Source organism: Stegodyphus dumicola, chromosome X1 (genome assembly GCF_044657685.1).
Source record: "Stegodyphus dumicola isolate Sdum_Otavi_A_Nest chromosome X1, ASM4465768v1".
In the NCBI taxonomy this organism is placed as follows: domain Eukaryota; kingdom Metazoa; phylum Arthropoda; class Arachnida; order Araneae; family Eresidae; genus Stegodyphus; species Stegodyphus dumicola.
The window spans coordinates 46,126,815-46,149,804 of NC_140780.1; the positions used below are offsets into that span (position 1 = coordinate 46,126,815).

The following is a 22,990-nucleotide window of genomic DNA, read 5'->3' on the forward strand; positions in this document are numbered from 1 at the left end:
TTCTATTTTTCCTTTTTCTTCCTTTAAAGATTTATTTTTCTTCCATATACTTATTTATTTATTACATTTTAATCTAATAGTCTCCCAAAAACTAAAGCGATAAAAAAGTTCTTTGATTCCAAAATAAAAGAAACTTTCATTATGCTTTGAATTTCTTCAGCAATCTTTCACCAGTAGGATTTATTTTCTTCTTTCACCTACTGATACTATGTGATTCTATATTTGTATATGTATGTGTGTGAGTATGTCTAATGGTTTAATTGATATATATATGTCATCAATGATATATATATATATATAATCAATAATATATATATGCATTCATATTTTAGCATATGTATATATTAAAATACATATATATATATATATATATATATATATATATATATATATATATATATATTTCATTTAAAATTTCATTACACAAAAATTTTATACCTTAGGGAGTATATCTTTTATAGTAGATTTTAGGAATGCTTGAATTTTGAGTGAAAAGGAAAGTCAAGATTTCTACTACTTTACCCCATTCAGTGCTTTCTCTTTTGCTAAGGAATTAACATCATAGGAGGGCTGTTTTTGCCCAAATGTTCGGCTTTGGTGGGAACGGTTAGGGGAAATCGGAAAAGCAAGAAATAACTTTTCATTCATGAATTGACATCTTCAAGAAGCATTGACTCTCAGTGAGTAAAAGACAAACATCTGGAAAGATGTATTTAAGCATAAAATGGTTTTCGAATCCAAATAACATTAATTTAGAGAAATTTTTGTGGATGCAATATATAATATTGAGATAAAAGTATAAAAGTAAGTAAAAGAGGGCGATGTAGAGTGATTTCACTGTTCGACTATTTGATACACTATTCGACTATGTTAGAGAAAGGCCTCAAACATAGTACTGTCGGCTCTGTGTTTAAATTTGCTAAATTTACTAAAGCACACGATACCTATCTACCAAGATAGAGATATTCTACTTCCGACGAGCTTTCTAAGAAACACTTACAAGCATTTAGTTTACATGTTGAGAAAAATCATAAAAATTCCATGCAGTTGATCTATTTCGTCGCTGAAAATAGAAGCCAAGAAGAATCGATAGTGTTCTCTGGCTTCAGGCACCTAGATTTTTCACTTTGAATTTGGAACTAGAAATATAATTATAAATGTCTCTACTAGGGAAGATCAAAATTCATTATTTTTTCACACATGTAAAATCTAGTTAAATACGTTTTCTCGTTTATAAATTACAGAAGATTTTTCAATAATTCCTGATATTTTAAAGGAAACTTTTGATGTATTTGTTTCTTGTAACAGGTCTAAATAATCATTCATTACAGCCACACTAATTTTAACGATCTGAAAATTAACAAATGAGTTGAACTCTTTCATAATTATAATAAAAAACTTAATTTGGGTTTAAGATTACCTCAGAAGTGAATTTTTTTTATTTCTTAATTTAGATGCCTTACAATCCAACAGTTATTTCCCCTATTAAAATACGGCCATGTTAGTGGCCGGTAAATACTGGTAGTTCGACTTAGATTTACACCCTGACGAACGAATACGATGGCTGAATAGTATTTTCCCATGTTTTTTCCTATGTATAACATGAATATGAGACTTTTCTCGTTAAAAAGTCCTCTACGAAGGCATCTCTTTCCTTAAAAGCAGACAGTCCTCGTGTGTTTTGCTGTATTCAAGTAATCCTAACCTTCAAACTACGGCACCTGTCACACTAAATCAGGATAAAAGGTTTCTAAACAAGATTTTTAATTGGTCTGCTGGCCCCAGTGGCCAAGCGCTAAAACCGCTGAGTACTTTAAAGATTTATTTTTCTACATCAAAATTTTTAAGTTTTTACATAATCTTACATAAGTTCAAATCCTGGTGAACATGCTTGTTCGGTGAAGGTTTTCTACGTTCAATGTGAAGGAAATCTAGTTTTCCTTAGAAAGTCCTCCCTGTTAGTTTCCGTCCTCTTGCGCAGATGCCAATTCCATTAAATTTTCTGCATTAAACACAATTGTAATTCTTTCTTTTTAAAGAAATCTCAGGGGAAATAATTGTAAACATCAGATTCAGTGCGATTATGAATTATTATTTTAAAGTAGTTAACATTTTGAGTGGGAAAAGCATTATTAATACGCTCATAAACAATCCCCCCTCTAAATTGGCATCAAACTGTGTCGATTTCTACAACAATCTATATAAATACGTTTCAAAAAAATTCTGCTAAAATATTAAAAGTTGTATTTGTAGAGCATTTATTAGTTAGATTTGTGACTACCTACTCAACTTTTGGTTTTCATAACCTATAAGGTATTTTCTCCCGCCTTCTTAGCATACCTTCGTGGTGTAATGGTCAGCACGCACGGCGTGTATTCGAGAGGTTGGTGGTTCGAGTCCCGGCGAAGGCATTGCTCCTATTTCACATGTCTTGCTTCGAAATAACCTAATGTTTCTATAGTGGCACCCAAACCAAAAAAAAGGTGGTGGATGATGATTCTCCGCCGCAAGGATTTGGCGATTCGGTCCCCTAATCCCCAGTCGCCCTTTAAAAGGGGGAGTATATACGGTATTTTCTCCCACCCTTTTAGCATGCCTTCGTGGTCTCAGTACGCTCGGCGCGCATTCGAGAAGTCCGTGTTTCGCGTCCCGGGTAAGGCATTGCTCATTTTTCATGTCTCTTGCTGTTAAAAAAAATGTAATGTCTCTACAAACCTTCCATTCATCAGAATAGTAACAAAGTTATGAAGCATAGGGGGTAGGGGGAAAAAGGAATTTTAAAGAAAAGATTATTTTTACAAAATAACTCAAAATTTCTTGAGACAGTATAACTAGTTATATAACTCAAATAATTAAATATTTGACCTCTTAATTTTACCAGTATTTCTGTATAGAAATAAAACATAATTAAATATCTTTAATGAGTATCATAGATAGTGGAGCACATCGAGTGAGCTTCACAATATTTTTAAAAGCAGCCACTTTGACATATGAACAGAACTGTCGGGAATCGCTTATGAATGTCACTTACACGTTTCATAATGCCAAGTATGTTAATAAAATAACGGTTATGCTATATCAACAACTTACCGATCTTTCCAAAGTGCTTAAAAATAGAGCTGTTCCAAAAATTGTATTCAGTTCATTCACGGTGTTTAATCAAAAGCTCGTCGTCGATTTTTGAACTACTTATCGATAAGCTATTGAATTCAAATTTTGTACACACACCGTTTACGGATGATAATAATTCGATTTAGAGTTTTTAAAATTTAATGTCGAAGAAATTTTTTGCGCATATTTTCATTTAAGAATAAACTAAAAATCTCAAAATTTTTAAGTTTGCATCATTTTACAGAGCGTAAAATATCTTTTGAAATAAAATTTGTATGAAATTCGTAACCTAATTTCTGATTTTGGGGCGAATTTTGTTTTAAATTTATATATCTTTTCGATTATTTGAGGTAAAAGGATACTTGGAAGTAAAAGACTGAACCAATAGTAATAATAATAATAATAATAATTTATCGCATAGATTAATGGTAATAAGAGATTACTTAATAGCTTCTTTGCTAAATTCCTGTACAGTTTTATAAGAAGAATCATAGGTTCTTAAATTACGAAATCAAATAATTGAATCGCATTGTCAGATGCATAATATTTATAAATTTATCAAGACAGCCTCACGTTTTTGTTATTCGTGGTATAAATTTGTAGATAAATTTCTTAAAGAGAATTATTTAATCTTGTATGCCCATTAAATTACATGATACATTATTTTTAAGACAAAGGGCATTAGCCGAGAAGGTCTATTAACTTCATTTTTTTCATTTTCTGTTGAAAACTATGTCAGTTCACTTTTCAAACTGTTACTACCACATATTACAGCCCTGTATTATATTTAAAGAAATTAAATAATGGTTTTGGTTTATTAGATTACAGCAAAACACTCGAGGCTATCTGCCTTGAAATTAAATAATGAATAATCTGCATAAATATATGTATGTTTCTCGCATTGTGATAAAACAAAGGTACCTAGACCCATCCAATTTTGAATAACGCACATTTCCACCCGAATATGGGCATCTCGAAACCGAGATTTGGAATTTGTTTTATTATATGTTTCACATTTCGTAAAACTTCAATGAATTTTTAATTAAGAAACTCAACGATTTTAAAGCGAGCAAAGGCAACACTGTATGAAAAAAATAATATAAAAAATTATCTTCAACGGGCGAGACCGTGTATCGGAAATTCTAAAGATATGCTCATTTAAAATTTATTTTGCGGTATTGCTGTTTAACTGAAGTTTTATGTTTTAAGTGCGAAGAACATGATATTTAAAAATAAAGGTAACCCACAAACCGTTAAAAAAACGCCCTTTGGGCCTAATGTAAAATCTGAAAGATTTGCATTTTCAGATTTTTATGTTTGCATTTATTACTTTTATTTTTCTCGTTTTAATTCATTAATGCTCTTATAGGTAAACATTCATTTTGTAAAAAATTCTATTTTTTATTCAATAACTGCTCTAAAACGGAAATTCTTAAATCCCTTTATATATGCATCCACTTTGTAACTGGTAATAAATTTGTTTCTTTAGAGTCAGTGTAAGGCCTTTATCCCAAAACATCAAGAAGATTTCTCCCCACGCTAATGACAGCCATTACCCATTGTCGTCAGGATTGCATGGACCCTTGTCCCCTTAGGCATTTGGGGGTTGGAAGACATACAAAAATACGGGCTAGTCCTTTTTAGCGTGTTTTTTCGATAATACAAAAACATGGGACTGTCCGTTTTCGAGGATACATTTAAACTAACAATAATCCGTAATGAACCGTTAAGAGACCTGCATAAAAGAACGAGAAAATCCGGGCCAAACCGTTAATGGGTTAAGCGGCGAGTTGGGAGAAACCGCAGGTTACTGGATTCGAAGTAGTCGGTAGTATGCAATTGGCAAAAATCGCTGAATTGGCGAAAAGTTCTAAAATTTCGACAAAAAATTACTAAAAACAATTGGAAAAGGAAAAAAATCGTAAAAAATGGATTACGATCGTAAAATCGTAAAGACAAACGCATTTTCGTAAAAATTACGAAAATTTCATAAAAGTTGGCAGGTACGAATCAGGTATTTTTTTCGTTTACTTCTCTCGTTTCACAACCCCCTGATGAAGATATAACACAAGGCATAAAATCCTTTTATTATAATTTTCTATTATAATAATTTTTATTATAATAATAACTCTCTTCTGTCTCTGTCTCGCTCACGTACGCACTCAAGCAAGCAGAGATCGTGTTCATTTTAAAAGTAAGTCCAACAAAAAAAAACAAAACACTAATGGTACATATTTAAAACATATTCTCAACCTATAGGATATGTGGACAATGACATCTTTTCAAATCAGTGAATTTTATTCATGTTTCACCATGTTCATTTAACCTTAGGAAGCTTTTCTTTACCTATACTGTAGATGGTAATAATAATGATCATTTTCCCCTCTTACAAAGTGTGTATATTGTATACATATAAATAATGAAATATACTTCTGAATAGCATAATGAATAACTGTTGATAGTTTTAATATTTTTACAATTAAAATAAATATTAAATAATTTAATTAATTACAGTAATTAATTGCTGAACTCTGCATCCATAACACAACAAAATCTAACTGAAAAACACAAAAGAGAAAGATGATACAAGAAAACAAATAATTTTTTTTAAGGAAAGGATAACTTTTGTAACACAGCAAACCGTGATAATTTCAATGTTATTACCATTATTTATCAAATTTAACATCACAAATACAAAATATTACAGCAATTATTAGAATCAGAAATATAAAGAGACCAACAGCAGACATCATTGCAATATTCAGAAACACAGTGAAAAAAATTATTTTGTTTCAACCTAAACTGCTGAATGCAAAGTATGAAGCGTAATATAAATAAGATACCTAGAATATTAAAATGAAATTTATGAAACTGATAAAAGTGCAACATTAAAAGAAAACTCATTTTTGATGACACATTGTAATTAGCAGACAATTGCTTATTACTTAACAATTTAATATTATTTTTTTAAAAGAGTTACTTTTTAAAATGTAATAAATGTGTTATTCATATAGTTGACCCCCTCATGCATAAATAAATAGAATGTTGAGCACAATTTCATTAACTTATGAATTTGATACAATGACAAATCTATTTTAAAGCCTGTTTATCTTTTGCATACTCCTTACATATGTACTGTTCACTATATATAGCTGAAATGTATTTTCCATATTCAGGTCACTTTTGAAATACAGATCAATTGCAGTCTAGCAAACTTATTTTTAGCACTGGATTCATAAAATTCTGTTACAAATGTAATTATGTTTTATGCCTAATGATCATATACCCACCTTCATTCATATTATTTTCACTTTATATTACAGACTTTTCCCCCATGAAAATTATCAGTTTGCATCATATGCTTCTTTTTCAGCAAGGTCTTTGCCTTACAGATACATATTAAACCAAGATATAAATATCAAAAAAAAAAAAAAAAAAAAAAAAAAAATTTAAATAACAAATTTAAATAACATAACTGGAATAGCTATAGTGAATTAAAAGGAACTTACCTTACTGCACTTCAATGAACAAAATTACTTCATTTGGTATCACTAGCCTTGCAGGTTAATACTTTTTCTGCAATAAAATGATACATTATGTATTAATTAGAAATTTCAGCAAAAATAAATGCACATGATTTACACTATGAAAAGGGAAAAAATTAAATATCTTGAAAAATTTTGAACAAAATTCTCTTTACAACTTTATTAATAAGTTCACAACATCAGCTTATATTTACAAAAGCCTAAAATTAAAATACAAATAAACAAACTATTTGAGATCATGTAGAAGTTTGGTTTTTATTTAATAAAGCAGGATTTAAAAAAAGTTTTATCATTGAAATACTGTTCAAATATTTTTCAAGAATTTAAAAAGCATAAATTACTATATTTAAATCTGATGGTAAATCAGATTGAACAGTAAATTGTAGATATAATAATTACAGAACCATGGAAATGCTATTTGGATTAAAGTTTCTTTTTCTGAATGACAAGTACTAGTACTTTTTGGTTAGCTGCGCATCAGTCATTTATGTACTGATCTCTTTACTTCACCTCATGAGTAGCTATACAATGATTTCATTACACATAAGCAAGAAGAATGAACATCAACTTAGTAATTTTTCCTTAGACCAGTGGTTTACTCCATGCACTCCCTTTCACCATTGCTAGATCATCCCCCCTTCTTTCCAAAACTAGAAAAATATATATACATTATTTATTTACATTGGCTTTAATGTGTTTTTATAAATTAAACAGAAAGTATAGAAAATATCGATAAATACCAAATAATGAATAAAGGTAGTTTTTACAATCAAAAACTAAAACTAAATATTTAACAGCTAAATGAAAACATAAGCGTATCCCCCTCAAAACTATGAAATTTTCCCTGGTTGATAGATTTTGCTTTAAACATTTCCAGTTAATTTCTTATTGCATACTCATTTAGAAGGGGAAAAGGGATGAAGAATCAGTATGGATTATGCAAGTCCCAAATCACAAAGAATTATGATTAAATTATTCTAAGACCAAGGTATTATCCATACAGAAAGACTTGAAAAGCATAAAATGTAACTATATTTTACCCAAGCACCGAAATGGCTCTGCAGCGAGGTATTATGCAACGAAATGAAAGGTTTCCATATTAGATGCTGGCCGATTCAAAGGTCTGTGCATTTCTTTTCTAATAGCTGTTCAGGTAAACTACTATACTATGTCAGCGCCGGTGGCGTAAATAAGGGTATGCAAAGAATGCTGTCGCATAGGGACCAGAAGGCTTAGGATCCCTTTGAAAGTCCTGCTGAACTACATTTACATGCTTAAACTTAAAAGAAGACAGATTCTTTTATAAATAGTACATATATGAATAGAATCCATCTTCTTTCAAGTTTCCATGGGGCATCTGCATCATGTGACGCAGTTAGGTGGCCCTTGGAAGCAGACAAAAAAGCTGAATTGAATATTGCATACTCTAAATCTTCAACTGACAAATACAAAGCAGAAAAGATGTATGCTTTTGTTTTGATTACCCTCCAGAAGGGTGCTTTCAAGTCATTAGTGATAAGTAAGTACAGATTGTTGCTTGAGCTTGTTGTGAGAACAAGTTCTGAATTTTTTTAAGGTAGTAAATGATAAAGGTGGCAAAAGCACATGATAAAGGTGGTGCAAGACTCCTAACATTCACTAGAATTACATGAACTCAGCTTTTAGGAAACGATTTTGTACTGCAGCCACTTCATTTTCTCGTAAATACAAAAAGAGTGATTTGGCTGGGGGTAAGAATTACTACTTTTTCTGGGCACTGTAGACCTTACACAAATTCTTGTTTAAAGCTTGGTTATACAATTAATTTATTTATGTAAATCTCATGATAATGGTGTAATCCCGAATAAAAGTTACAAAAAAGGCTCAAATTCTCTCTCTTCTTTTTCTTTCTGTTCATGTTTCTTACTTCTTTCACAGTTTTCACATTTTTTTTTTTTTTTTTTTTTTTTCAGTTGTCAGGTTTAAATAGTTTATAACTCTGATGAGCATTATTTTCAATACTATTTTTTGTGTATATAATCTTATGATAATAAAATCTTGAATATTTAAGCAGTTAATATTTGTATTTAATTTTGTTTTACTTCAATTTACAAGTTTATCACACACAAGTTATCTGCACAAATACCATACATGTTAATTATTAATTTTTTCATCATTTTAAAAGCATTTTGATGCATTAAAGTTTTCATTCACTACTCATGATTTCCTTAGCATTAAAATGTAAGAACTGTAAAATGAAACCGCATGGAGATTCAATATCAACGATACTACACAAGGCCGAATATAACAAAATTTTCTAAACTAGCAACCTGGTAAGTGGCTTTGAGAGGCAGAACACATTTTGTGTTATAATCTAAAGATCACATTTAAATACATGCGAGCTAATTTGCATTCTGGCTTGGAAACGGAAGGAAAAAGTGACAGGAAATGCCTAAATCATAAAATAACAAATAAATTAACATAAAGTAATTCTAGAATTTATCTAAATAGAAAGAATAATATAAATCATGTATTAAATTTATTCAATTTTCTCTTCTCTAATCCTTCTCAAAATGCCCTCAGGCACGGATAAGTATTTGAATTCTGCAGCACAAAATGAATGAATTGATTGTTTAAGTAGAATTGATTGTTTAAGTAGCTTAAAATTGCGGGTACCATACTTCAAAGGAAATATCCATTTTGACTGTTCACAAATCCAGTTGGATGATTTTTGTTTCGCCCCGTCTATACATATGAACAGACTAAAGGACACCTTTTATTTCCAAAAAGAGATAGTAAAGTGGATTTAAAATGGATTCAAAGGGGATTTTTTTCAATGTGTGTGTGTATGTATATATAACCCTTTACCCAGAATTAATTTTCCCTGTCATTGGTTGTAGTCATATCTTCGCATTGCAGACAAAAAATTTTTCGGCAACGCTAAATTAAAAAAAAAACAATTTTTGACATATAACGATATTTAACTTTTCACGTAGTTTCCTGGTTCCTATACTTACATCTGCTTTATACTTCTTACGAAAAAAAATATATATATAAAAAGTTTGACTCCCATATGAAAAAACAGAGAGGGGGTATTTAATTCAAAATTTGCAATTTTTGATTTCATTTTCAACTTGCTTCAAGAGACCAGTTAATTAATTTAGAATCATTTGGGGAAATAGCGAGTTAATAGAGTGTACAATACATTACATCTCTGCAACTGACTGATTTGAGAGGGGGGGGGAATAATTTTCATGCAAAAACTCTATGACAATTCAACTAAAGTAACTTGCTTCATAAACTGCATTGCCTACAGCAAAGTTTGGAAATTTTAAGCAATATATTTGTACAGTTTTAACAAAATTGTATATAAATTTTACAATTACCGAAATATGTCAATACATAAATTTTAATGAAAATTAACATTACATGAGAAACTAAGATTAACCACTTTAGCAACAAATAATAATATTGTCTGGCATGAAAATATAATAATAAATGCTACTGGAGATAACTGATGCTTAAATGATAGAAGGTTTTAAAAAGATTTTTATAAATATTCATGCTACAAGAATTTACTAGTAGGTTGTACATATATCAACATCTTCAAACAAATAATTACTGCTTATTGTCACATAACATTGAAGAGGCCATTTCAACTTCAGAAAAGTAAGCAGGCACTGTTTCAACAAACAAAAATGTAAGTTAAAGTAGTGAATTTCAGATAAGTACCAATTTTGTAGCAATAAAATGACAAAATACTATAGTATATAGCCACAGCATTAACAGTCTGAAAGCAATAAATTATTATACACATTCTATTTTTTTACAAATGACCTTATAGAGATTTTTAAGTTAGTTTTCTGTACCAAATGGCTTAATAGAAGTAATTCGTTCTACAAACCAGTGTACAATGTGTCACTTATAAATTTGTGATTATGAATTTTCAGCTTGACAATAGATGACACTAGATATTATCTGCAAAGAAACTGTGACATCATTTTTGTGCATATGTTTGTTGTTCAACTTTGGTGTTCACGAATATACATTGGATAGAAAAATGCCATCTTTTTACTGTTATTCCCTTGATAAAGTCTGATTTAATATAGACTTATATATTTTCTTTATGGTGCCTACTTCCCAGGAATACAACAAATCAAAGTAATCGACACACTGAATATTTTGAAAACAAGGGTATGCTTGAATATTAGAAAAGGAAACAATCTGTTGTAAGGCAGTTAACAATAAAACAGTTAACCAAAGTCGAAATGAGTTTAGAAAATTATACTCTGCAAATGAAAAGAGACTGAGAATTTATACAAACAGCTAATTGAAAGAAACCAACAAACAGAAAAGTTTAGATTCAGAAATCAAAATATGAAATTGACTTTGGAGGAAACTGAAAATGAAGTTACACAACATTAAGAATATTGAGATAAAACTGTAACAACGCAAGGAAGAATACAATGATTTTTGAAAAAGGACTTCAGAATATTCTAGAATTGTAGTAATACATTAGAATGAAATGGCAAATGTTACATCAACAGAAGAAACAAAAGAAGTGAAGTTACCATGTCTGCAAATTGAAACTCATTATGAAGACATATGTAAATGGTTGGACTTTTGGAGCCAGTATAAAAACCTGATTCACAATACTAGTGGACTGATGAAAACTGAAAAATGTTCATACCTAAAATCCTAATTTAGTGTTAATGCAGTTCCAGTTAAGCCTTACGTGATCAGAATTATAATTCAGCAATAGATATACTGAAAGAACATTCTGGAAGACAAGGTGTAATCATCACTTCGCATATGAATAAACTACTATCTCTTGAACTAAAGGGAAACTTTTCAAATGCTAAACTACTGCATAAACTGTATGATGAATGCGAAGTCATCCAAAGTTGAGACTGATTGAACTTTACTTCTGGAAGTTCTGAATTTAGAATTTAATTGAAGTTGAAAAATGGAAGCAGGATTTGATATAAAAAAATAATTGAATTCTTAAAAAAGTTAATTGCAAAGAAGCTGTAAGTTTGATGAACTGTGGGGAAAAAAAAATTCCAGAAACAATAAATTTGTAAACATTAACAACACACAATATCTTATCTGAGTTATAAATTGAAAGTTCTGACTGCTTCAGCTTTGCTAACAACTGGCTACAAATGTATATTTTGTGATGAAGATCGTATGAAGTACACATGTACAGAATTGAACTCCAAAGAGAAATGTAACTTGTTGTGTTCTGGATGTAACCATTTAACAATAACAGAGAATTTTCCTGCAGAAATTGTTGTGGTAAACATCATGAAAGTATTTGCGTAAATCCTGTATCGGCTATCACTAGCATAAAAAAAAAATAAGGAAACAAAGATTGGCAAAAACTGCTCAAAATTCTGATGCTGTGGCTGAGGTAAAAATAGTAATTGCATTGTGAGGTGTCTTCTTGATAATAGTAGCCAAATTTCTACTATTCAAGAAGATTTACCAAGAAAATTGAAAAATTCAGTGAAAAGAGAAACTATTTTAAATCTGCATATAAAAATGCATTTAAATCTGCTTGTGAAAAGAATGGCAAACACCAATGTTGAAAGCAAGCTGAACCTACTCTATGGAATATTAATGATCCTGGAAATTATGTTAGTGCAGCAGTCATAACGAATGTGGACAAATGGATACCAGATTGAGAAATTAAGTCCAAACTCCAAACATTTGGCATTACTTTAACAAACCCCCAGCAGTGGAGACAATAAGTTGTGAGATTTCTGTTTAAATCGACACAGATAATTTATGGAAAATAGCAAGTGAAGAATTAAAAAGGATAAGCAGTTATGCAGTAGCAATGAAAACCTTGTTTGTTTGGTGTACACAAGGAAGATTTTATTTTCGGACTTTTAGTGCACGATGTGTGTTTAAATGTAACAAGTACAACATACATTGCAAAAGAGAGTCAGCATTGGTTAATTGCAAGGATATGTTTTGTCTTCGTGACATAGTAAGTCTACACGTGGTAAGGATGACCAAGAGTACCATTCAAAGGCTTGGCTGGAGAACACTGTACTCGCTGGAGCTAGTACCTATTAATTACCACCTGTTCCACTGTGACTTCCGTGTGTCCAAAACTGCTAATACTTTCTGCCAGGGCATAAATTAGCTGCAGGAATGCTGGCAGTGGGTGCTGGATGCTGATGGAGATTATTTTGAAACTGAATGTTGAGTACCATCTGCAGTAAAACTGCTTGTTTCTGATTTCTTTTAGTTATATATGATTCTGCAGTTCTTACATAAATTTATGAATCAACATTTAAGAAACTGGCATTTTATCATTTTCAATAAGCTTAAGCCAAAGTCATTTATGTCAGAAATAAAATATTAAATTTATGCATGAATAACATTGATGAGGTGATAAACATTTTAAAAGCAGAAATCAAGGATGTCGAAAAGTCATATTTTTTGTCCATGGAACTTTACTAGAAAATCAGGAAACGAATTTGAAATCAAGTTCTGTACAAATGCTGCAAATGCATGCATGCATTAAAATATTCTATAGAAAACAGGTACAGGAATACTCTACTCATCACAGACCTTTAAATAATTACTACAAATATTTCTACATCATGGTTAAGATTATTAGAAATATCATTTTATAAAATTAAAAAGAAAAGGTATTTGCTACAATGAGATTCAAATAAGATGGCAAATTTCTTGAACAATAAATTTAAAAAAAAAATTGGTCAGAAATATACTGATCATAGATAAATTTGACCAATTTATGTGCAATGGAAATATAAAGAGTTAATTGTAACCCCATTTCAGAAATCCTGAAAGTAATTATACACAAATATTTTCAAACAATTTAATAAGCAAAAATATAATTTTCTTAACGTATTACAAATTATGTTTTTACTGCATCATTTCGCAAAGTAACTAGCATTTTTGGCTTTTTTTATTTAATTATGGCAATGCACATTTTGGTATCTGCTAAAAGAAGGGATGCCCTGTGAAGGACTTTTAAGGGAAACTGGCTCGTATAAACATTACACATGGAGAAAACCACGAAAACAAACATGCAGGCCAGTGTCTTCCCTATGATTAAAAATCCAGACTAAATTAATAACTATTCATCGATTTAATTACTTGGCTGCTGGTGGGCAACATTTTTAGTTTTTCAACATTTATGCATTTAAGTGAAATTTAGCTTTGTTTCTTGGAATGGGTGACTACGTCATTTATATTTTCCTTTCTCAACAATTTAAAGTTCAGTATGGTCAGCAAGACATTTTAATGTAGACAATGGCTTTTCACTTTAACCTTTAGGAATAGATCAGAACTTGTAATATGCATATGAGCAGGTGTTGGAGATAAGGAACTGCTAGGAAAAAACAGAATGATACATGGAGTATGAAGAATTTTGGTCAGCTATGCAGTTATTCTATAAGTTATTGTATCACAGGGATTGTATCCAATCAAAGGGATTTTATGCACTAAAAGCTTCACGTGTATTTTTGTATATGAAAATAACTAATATGAAAATAACTATTTTATGGCCTGCATAACTAGGCTATCACAGTTGAAGGATGTTCAGAATTCTTATCAGCGATATAATTAAATGGATCCATGGAAGCAAGTTGAAACAGATGTAATCAATTTTGCCAATACTGGGTATTTCTATTTTCATTCTTCTCACAGCTTAAAATATGAGTGGTTTGTATTTCTCTACAATTTAACTGTCTAAATTTCATTCTAATTGTCTAATCTAGTGTTATATTTTTACATAGTCCAAAAGTTTTCAATTTATGTAATCTCTGAATGATAAATTTTATCCAAAATGAAATTTGAGAAAGATGATGATTGAACATTTAACAAATCTGTAAATTCCGGATTTGAGATAGGAAAAATTCCCAAATTCTGGCTATTCAAAGATCATAATCACCTCGGCATGAGCAAGATTCCCTCAGAAAGTTTCTTCATAAAGCACCCTTCACCTTAGTGTGCTGTGCCATAATTAACTAACACAACGTTCAGAAATCCATATAAATTTCTAAATCAATTCTAAGAAAAGTACTGTTTTAGAAAAACACTTTTATAAACCCCAAAAATTTATATGCATTTTTAAAATAAAAATCCAACCGGGAGATTTTAACTACTTTCTGTGCAACTTACCATGATTTTCTACAGCTTCACGCCATACATCAGACAGGGTAAGGGAATGGCCTACATCGAGTATGACTGAGACTGAAAGGTACCCAAATTTTTCTAACCGATGACTGAAATGCAAAATAACAACATTAATACAGGCTTTATTCAAGCTGTTAAATAAGTAACCAGTAAATCCGAACAAAGAAGCTTACGTGTCTGGTTGCTCAAACCGATTTCTTGGCACCGGATATAAAGCTTCATAGTGACGAACTTCGCCTGTTCCATGAATAGCATACGCATTAAAACGACGTATGCGAGGAGGGAAGTAAGCTTTAGGAATTCTGGCAATACCATACCAGTGGTCACCGGAGATTGATACATCATAAGTCATAGGCAGACACTTCTATTTAAAATCAAGCATTTAAGAGAGATAAGAATTTTTCTTTACATAAATAAGTTTAAACTACAAAATTAAAACAAAAGCAGAAATGATAATAATAAAGTACAGTGGCTTCCAAAAATTAAGCATACAATGCAAATCTCCAATTTCCGAAAACATAGCTAAATTTAAGTGGCTACTAATCGCTGCAGACAGCTTGCAGTATGCAAATATTGTACATTACAACCATATAATCATTATGCAGTAACTGAAGGCATTCTGAGGAATTTAAGGAGGTTCATTTATAAATGCTGACAAAGAATGTTTATAACTAATGGCATTATTAGCTTTAGGATTTTCGATGCTATTGCATGTCTCTAAGGTTGAAAAAAGCTATATGGCAGGGTAGTATGCTGACGTGCTATAAGATAAAATGAAGCAGATCAGTCAAAGATGTTGCTCTTTTCTTTAGAGTTCATTATTGGTGACTTCTCGAATGTGGAAACAATTCTAAATGCTTGTCTGGATAATTGTGCCCGGTCAACCAAGGGTTGCCACCCTTTCTGAAGATTGGTGTGTTGCACCTGTAGCCAAGCAGAACTGTCATATAACTACCACATCTGTTACATCTATGTTGCAGCATTACTTACACTATATCTCCCAGTACTCTCCACCGAAGGCTTCACATGAAGGGATTGTAAGCCTGACTACCACATTTTTAGGTTCCATTAACCATCCAATCCAGAAGAGCAAGATTAAAATTGTGTCATCACTATTTCAATTGGACTGTCTCAGATTGATGAAACATCCTGTTCATGGACAAATCAAGATTCACCCTGGAATCAGATGATAAGAAGGTAAGGGCCTGGACAGAATGAGACACTGAGAAACATGAAATCAGACCCAGAACATTACACATTCAGAGATGACAGCATCGGGATGTGAGCTCAGAGGATCAGAGGGATATCACACCCAGCTGCACATCTTTAGAGAGTTCTACGACAGCTGCATGGTATCTGGATGAAGTCTGTTGCTACATTTGTTTTTGCAATCCAACCATATGTTGCTACAAAATCATTCTTCCCATTGTGAAACAGTGCTGCACCAGTTGGTCCTAATTTCCTCCTTACAGAAGATAATGTCTCCCTGCATTGACACATCATTAATGAGCATCTGAACAGCAAAGGCATTTCTTGTATGGACTGGCTACAGTATTCTCCTGACCTTAAATTTATTAAAATCTTTCGGATACCCTCAGGCATGCTGTGTCTTCAATTCTACCTCCTCCAGCGCATCTCAAACAACTGGAAACTACTGCCATAACAGAGTAATGCCATTACTAGTACCTCTGAAACTTGAACACCTCATTGAAAGCATCGGCAATCACCGTAAATTTTGCATGAAGATTTGGGGTAGTCACATACCTTATTAATGCAAGTTTTATTTACTTGTTTTTAGTTTAAACCAGAGCTACTAACCTTTTTCTTGCTACCAAACCAAACCCTTCACATTTATATTTACTTGTTTTTAGCTTTAAATCAGGAATTCCTAATGTTTTTCTTGCAAACAAAACGAAGAACTGCACATAGGTAACTTAATGATTACAAACTAAGAATATAAAAACACTTTTGAAAAAAAAAAAAAAAAAAGGTTAATTAGGTTTATGTTTTATTATTTTTTATTCTTATTATTTTTAATTTTACAAATAAAAACAAGTTGTCAGATACAAAATTACAGATTCTAATTGCACAAATGTTCGATTTTCATTAATGTGATGGCTGTGCTTGACGTATTGATACAAGTTTTTGAATATTTGGCACAAAATTCCTTAATGAAATTCTTAAATTGTCTTGCTCAGAAATATTAAACCTGTTTCTTGGTTTTTATGATAATTTATTGATTTGACTAAAACCTGTTTCCAATTGGTAAGAAGAGGGAAAATTCTATAATTTTGGTGCAGTAACAATTTTTAGTTTGGGTTTAAAAATTCCAAAACTTAGCATACCCATGATTTTTGAATCAGACTTCACTTATTTGTAGAATTAAGCTTTATACCAAAAACAGTTAATTATTAATTGTATTAATATGTATCATCTAATCAAATATTAAAAATTAAATCTTGATTATGCTGATGAATTGCTAATATATATTTGGCTATCCATGCCTTAATAATCCAGACCCCCTTTAAAATCTCATCAAACTCCAGAGGTGTATATCGAACATGCAGGGAACCCCTGCTTTAAACATTAATTTAACATAAAAATATTTAATTCTTTATCATCACTCATATTCATCTTCATATTGCTTGGTTTCTTTCATGCATAAGCACATTTGCAGACTACATCTGAAATTTAGTGTTGATCAAAAGCTTTATTTTTGCAATTTTGTTGATTTTACTATAGCATATTTAACTTTTGGAAGCTTACGTAGTTGCCTTAGGTCTTTCTAACAGTTTAGAGTAGCTAAGCTAATTATTAACATTATTAGCAATTATATTAGTGAAGAACATGTTCGGAAATTAGTTTTTTAGTTTTTGATTTTACCATCGCATGCTTAACTTTTGGAAGCTAATGTAGTTGCTCTAAGTCTTTCCAAAATTTAGAAAGTATCTATAAAATCGTAAGAATATCTTCAGAAATTGGGTTTTTAGTTATCTTCAGAAAGATTTTTACATAATGATGCTACATTTTCAACCATTTAAAAGTTCATTTGCATGTTACTGTAAAACAGGATTATATAGTTTTAAGATTTATTACAAACAGATGCGATTCCATAAAAATTTAAACAAGCAGTGAACATACATAAAATCTTAGTTCTAATACAAATCCCACAACTATCATAATGATCATAAACACATTTCAGTCTAGTCAATCTAGTGCAGTTATACAATAAAAATACATTTTGTATTTAAAAAAAAAAAAAAAAAAAAAAAAAAAAAAAAAAACAATATTGAAGCTGAAAGGTTACTTTTCAAACAGAATATTAAATCTGAGTGTTGATTTAAAATGGAAGACGCTCAAAGTTCTACTAGGAGATACCATATCAGCACTGCTTAAACTTCTCTTCCTTCATGACCCATTTTAACATCAATATTTTTTATGATCTCAAACATTATAAATAAAATAAAGCTATAAAAAAATATATTTTTTCAAAATACTTATAACAAACATACATATGAAAAGAAGTAGTTTTAGGATTTGTTTCAAGTATGCAAAAATTAGTGAAAGAAAATCATGTTTTAATGAGACAAATGCGCTTGTGTTTTTCTACATAACAAATTATACATTGGTAACACTTATTGCTGCTTGATATAAAGCAGCCTCAATGTTTTCCATTATTTAATGATATTTGGATTTACTAAGCATTAAAACCGAAAATGTAATTTCACACGTGTTTACTGAATGGCAGAAGAGTATCTGTCATTTCAGAAACTGAAGGAAATTCATTTCTAGGTCCGATCTACAATTCGCACAAGGAGTTTTGAGGAAATTCAAATTTTGAATTCTTCGATAGCTCAACAAATTCCTCTTGGGCTTTATATGGCGAGGGCTTAATCTCATCAATATTTTGAATCCAAATTAACTTTTTAAAATCAAGATCGGATGTAAAAAATTTGCAAAACTTCATGAAGGCTTCTAAGTGATCCATAATTATTTTTGCAATTACAGTTTTACAATCATATTTTTCAGCTATAAAATACAAAGTGTGGTGTGCGATATAAATGCCAAACTAAGATCTTATCTTTGAAAAAGGCGAAATTAACAACTTTCGACAGCTAATCATAGTTAGGAATTTAATCACAATTTTGATTTCGAGAGTGCAAAAATAATCCAGAAAATTTCTTCCATTGGTGAATTGGAATTTCTTGAAGCTATTCATATTCAGTAGCCAAATTATACATTCAATTATAATTAAATTATAATTTAAATGCCTTTTTCTGATTACTAGTTCCTGCTTGAACAGACTTTGTAGCTAAGACACAATAACACGCCGAATAAATACTAATTCAGAAGTCAAACAACAAAAATCAGCGTTATATTTTCAAAATTTTCACAGGACTAGTTTCGATGGTTTTACCTAACCACCATCCTCAGCTGCAAAACCGCAAATTTCTTATTCAGTTACTAACATAAAAAAATTGTTTAGGCATCGCTACATGAGTCATTACGCAAGTTGTCATTTTCTGATAATAAACATGGGGTGATAAAAGAAAGTATAATAAATAATGATTTGCCACGTTGGCATCAGATGAATGATGTATCTATGTGGAATGTTTTGGTTTGAGATACACAGCAACGGAAACAAATTACTGATTGTGCAATTTTATGCTAAAATGATTGTGTCTTCAGTAACAAGGTATATTTAGTGTCGAAGTGAAATTAAGAATCTGGACTCTCCAGATGTTTTATTATGCACGGAGGGGGAAATTAAATGCACATGCATAAAGCCAACGAAAAAGACAGTTGTTGGTAGTTTTGAGGTCCAGATTTTAGACCATTCCGGATAATGGATGTCTGGATTTCGGACTGTGTACTGTAATATAGTTCGGCATTTGGCAATTTTATAATTGCACTATACAGAAAATGTAATATATTAAATTAAAGATAAAAAAGGGATTGCAAACAATGTTTCTTTAAATTCATGTAGCTAAGTTAAATTTTCACCATCCTTATATTTTGCTTTGTGATCCCATTTGGGTTTGTGACCCATAGTTTAAGAAATGCTGCCTTAGATTATGATATAAAATTATAAAAGTATACAACCTTAATAACATTTCTTCTGCCAGAAAGAAGTGATACTAGGTGCTGTCCATGCCTGAAATAAAATTAAAAATGGATAAAAGTTAAGGTTATGTAAATAAAATGATTAAGCACAGATTTGGAAAAACAAATACTTTTAAAACAGCTCTTTAAAAGTCTATAAAAATGAACACGGTGAAACAAATTTAGAACTAAAACAAAAGAAGTAAATAAATTTGCCCGACATTTTAATCCTTTAGTAGTTCCCTACTATTCCTCTAGGAAACAATTTTTTTTTTTTTTTCTTTTCAAATCTTCAGAAATGAATTTTTACAGACAAAAAAATCAAAATAAGTGTTGGCAACCGCCGATGATTCCCCTAGCGCATGCGCATGATAAGCAAGTTCTCTGCTACATAATACTTATACTTAGTTAATACGTAGTTAGCCAAAGTCAGTGGTGAGTATTGTATGTAAGAGAGAAGTGCAAAGCGCTGTGTAATATCATGTTTCTACTCTGCTGTTCAACGTCTTCATTGTTTAAATAAATGTTTGTCATGTATATAGAAGACGTCATTTTATTCTTCATAGGTTATGGGCCCAGACAGTGCTTAACTGTGCATTCCAACTACCATTGTTAAATTCTTTCGGCAAGCCAAGCTGCGTCGACTGAAATGAAAATGGCAACGCCTACTACGGTGTCAATTGAAAAGCTAAACAAGGATAACTTTGATACGTGGAAGTTGCAAATGGAAGCAAAACTGATTAAAAATGATCATTGGGACTATGTAATTGGGAAAATTCTGAAACCAGAACCTGGTGATGAAGAATTTGCTAAATGGATAACTACTGACCAAAAAGCACGAGCTTATATAATCCTATCCATGTTACCCAGTGAACTTCCACAAGTAAAGAATTGTGTAACATCTCATGAACTGTGGGGTAAATTGCATTCTATTTACGAATCGAAGGGACCAGCTAGAAAGGCCACAATTCTAAAAAAATGCTTTTTACAAAAATGAGTGATTCTAAACAAATGAATGATTATCTAAACGACTTTTTTATTCTTGTGGACAAACTGAAAGAAATGGAAATAAGCATTGCGGATGATTTGCTTACAATATTGCTTTTATATAGCATACCGGACTCGTATGAAAGCTTTCGAATAGCAATCGAATCTCGTGATGAACTGCCTTCTCCAGAAATGCTGAAAATTAAACTGTTGGAAGAAGCTAATACTCACAAAAATAAAGATTCATCGTTTTCTGAACAACAACATGCGTTCTATTCGAAAGATCGGAAGTATACTCAACGACCGGTTCCTAAACCCAAACCAGATAAGTCTGCAAACCGAAGACAGTATCCAGTTAACTACAGATGCAACTTCTGCCATATCTATGGGCATAGAGTATTGGAATGTAGGAAGAAAAATAAAGAAACTAAAAGCAAACGCCTCACTGAAACTGCGATGTCTGCATAAATTCAGAATTCCTTGGAGCGAGAAAAAGCCGTAGCATGCACTAATAGTAATTCTAAAGACATTTTTTGTCTGGATAGTGGTGCAACATCGCATATGTGTAACAGCAAGGAACTGTTTCAAGAAATTCACGAGGTAGGTGGCACTTATGTTAAATTAGCTGCTGATAAAACTGTTAAAGCTATTGGAAAAGGAACTATTAAATTTAAAGTTTGCATCGGTTCTAAAACTGAAAATATCAAACTCAAAAATGTATTGTGTGTACCCGAGTTGAAAAATAATTTAATCTCAGTGTCTAAAGTAACTGAAAATAATCTTTCAGTAATTTTCAAAGAAAAATGTGCTCAAATAATTAATTCTAATAACGAAACAGTAATTTTAGCTAAGCGCGAAAATGCTCTTTATTTTGTCATGCCAATATTTGAATCTGTATCAATTGCTAAAGAAATAGATCAGTGGCATATAAGATTTGGCCATTTAAATGAAAATGATCTTAAAAAACTTCAAATAAATAACATGGTTAGAGGTCTTTTTCTCAAAATGACTCTCTTTCTACTTGTAAGGTATGCATTCAGAGTAAACAAACCGCAACACCCCTTCCCAAAGAATCTGAATATAGAAGTACTGAATTGTTGAATCTAATTCATTCTGATTTGTGTGGTCCCATGAGAATCAAATCAATAGGTGGATCATTTTATTTCACAACATTTATTGATGATAAATCTCGATATGTTCGTGTTTATTTTCTGAAATCTAAGAATGAGGTTAAAGAAGCTTTCAGAAATTTTAAAGCATCTTTTGAAAATAAACTTAACTCTAAAATCAGAATCCTGCGAACCGATAACGGGCCAGAATATTTAGGGAAAGACTTTAATAAATTTCTTAACTATGCCAGAATAAAACACGAAATGAGCACTCCTTACACGCCAGCCCAGAATGGTGTCGCAGAAAGATTAAATCGCACTTTAGTTTCAATGGCGCGATGTTTGTTATTGCAATCCAATTTGCCTCAGAAATTCTGGGCCGAAGCCGTCAATACGGCGGCTTACATTCGAAATCGCTGTCCAACGCGAGGTTTAAGAAACGAAATAAAAACACCTTACGAAGTGATGTTTGGCAGAGTACCTGCTGTCTCTCACTTCAGAACCTTTGGCCAAAAAGCATTTTCGCTAAATAAAAGGCCAGGAATAGACAAATTTGATATTCGATCTAAAGAATGTATTTTTTATTGGCTATTCTGATGAATCAAAAGCGTATAGACTTTGGGATCCTGAGGCACGTAAAGTGATAATAAGCAGAGATGTAAAATTTATTAATGAGTTTGAAAACTGCTGTAGTTATGACTCAGAGCAAGAAATAAATCTGCCTTTCGCTCCGGAAGAAAAATTATAAATAAAACATGTGAAAAATCATCACCTCTGGACGTATTTGAAATTAGAGTGAAGTAGCGAGTCGCCACTTCACTCTGAAGCTGAAAAGGAAAGCGGAAGTGATTTAGATAGCGAATCAATGCTTCCTATCCTGATTAAAAGGGGGCCTGGTCGCCCCAAGAAAATAAAAACAGGTTTGCCAGGAAGACCTAAAAAGGAATATCACTATACAGTTGTAAATAAAAATGAACA

General features: G+C 31.4%; 1 protein-coding gene across 1 annotated transcript in view; it reads right to left on the reverse strand.

Moving 5' to 3' along the window:
* Window positions 1–6,620: 6,620 nt before the first annotated feature.
* The window catches only part of LOC146993133 (UPF0462 protein C4orf33 homolog), a 62,564-nt gene continuing 46,194 nt past the window's right edge, over window positions 6,621–22,990 (reverse strand). Inside the window, exons 4-7 of the mRNA XM_085807596.1 lie at window positions 19,917–19,968; window positions 14,987–15,177; window positions 14,799–14,902; window positions 6,621–6,687 (exon numbers count right to left, since the gene is read on the reverse strand). Coding sequence (XP_085663722.1) covers window positions 6,650–6,687; window positions 14,799–14,902; window positions 14,987–15,177; window positions 19,917–19,968 — 385 coding nt within the window. The 3' untranslated portion in view covers window positions 6,621–6,649. The remainder of the gene's footprint in view (window positions 6,688–14,798; window positions 14,903–14,986; window positions 15,178–19,916; window positions 19,969–22,990) is intronic.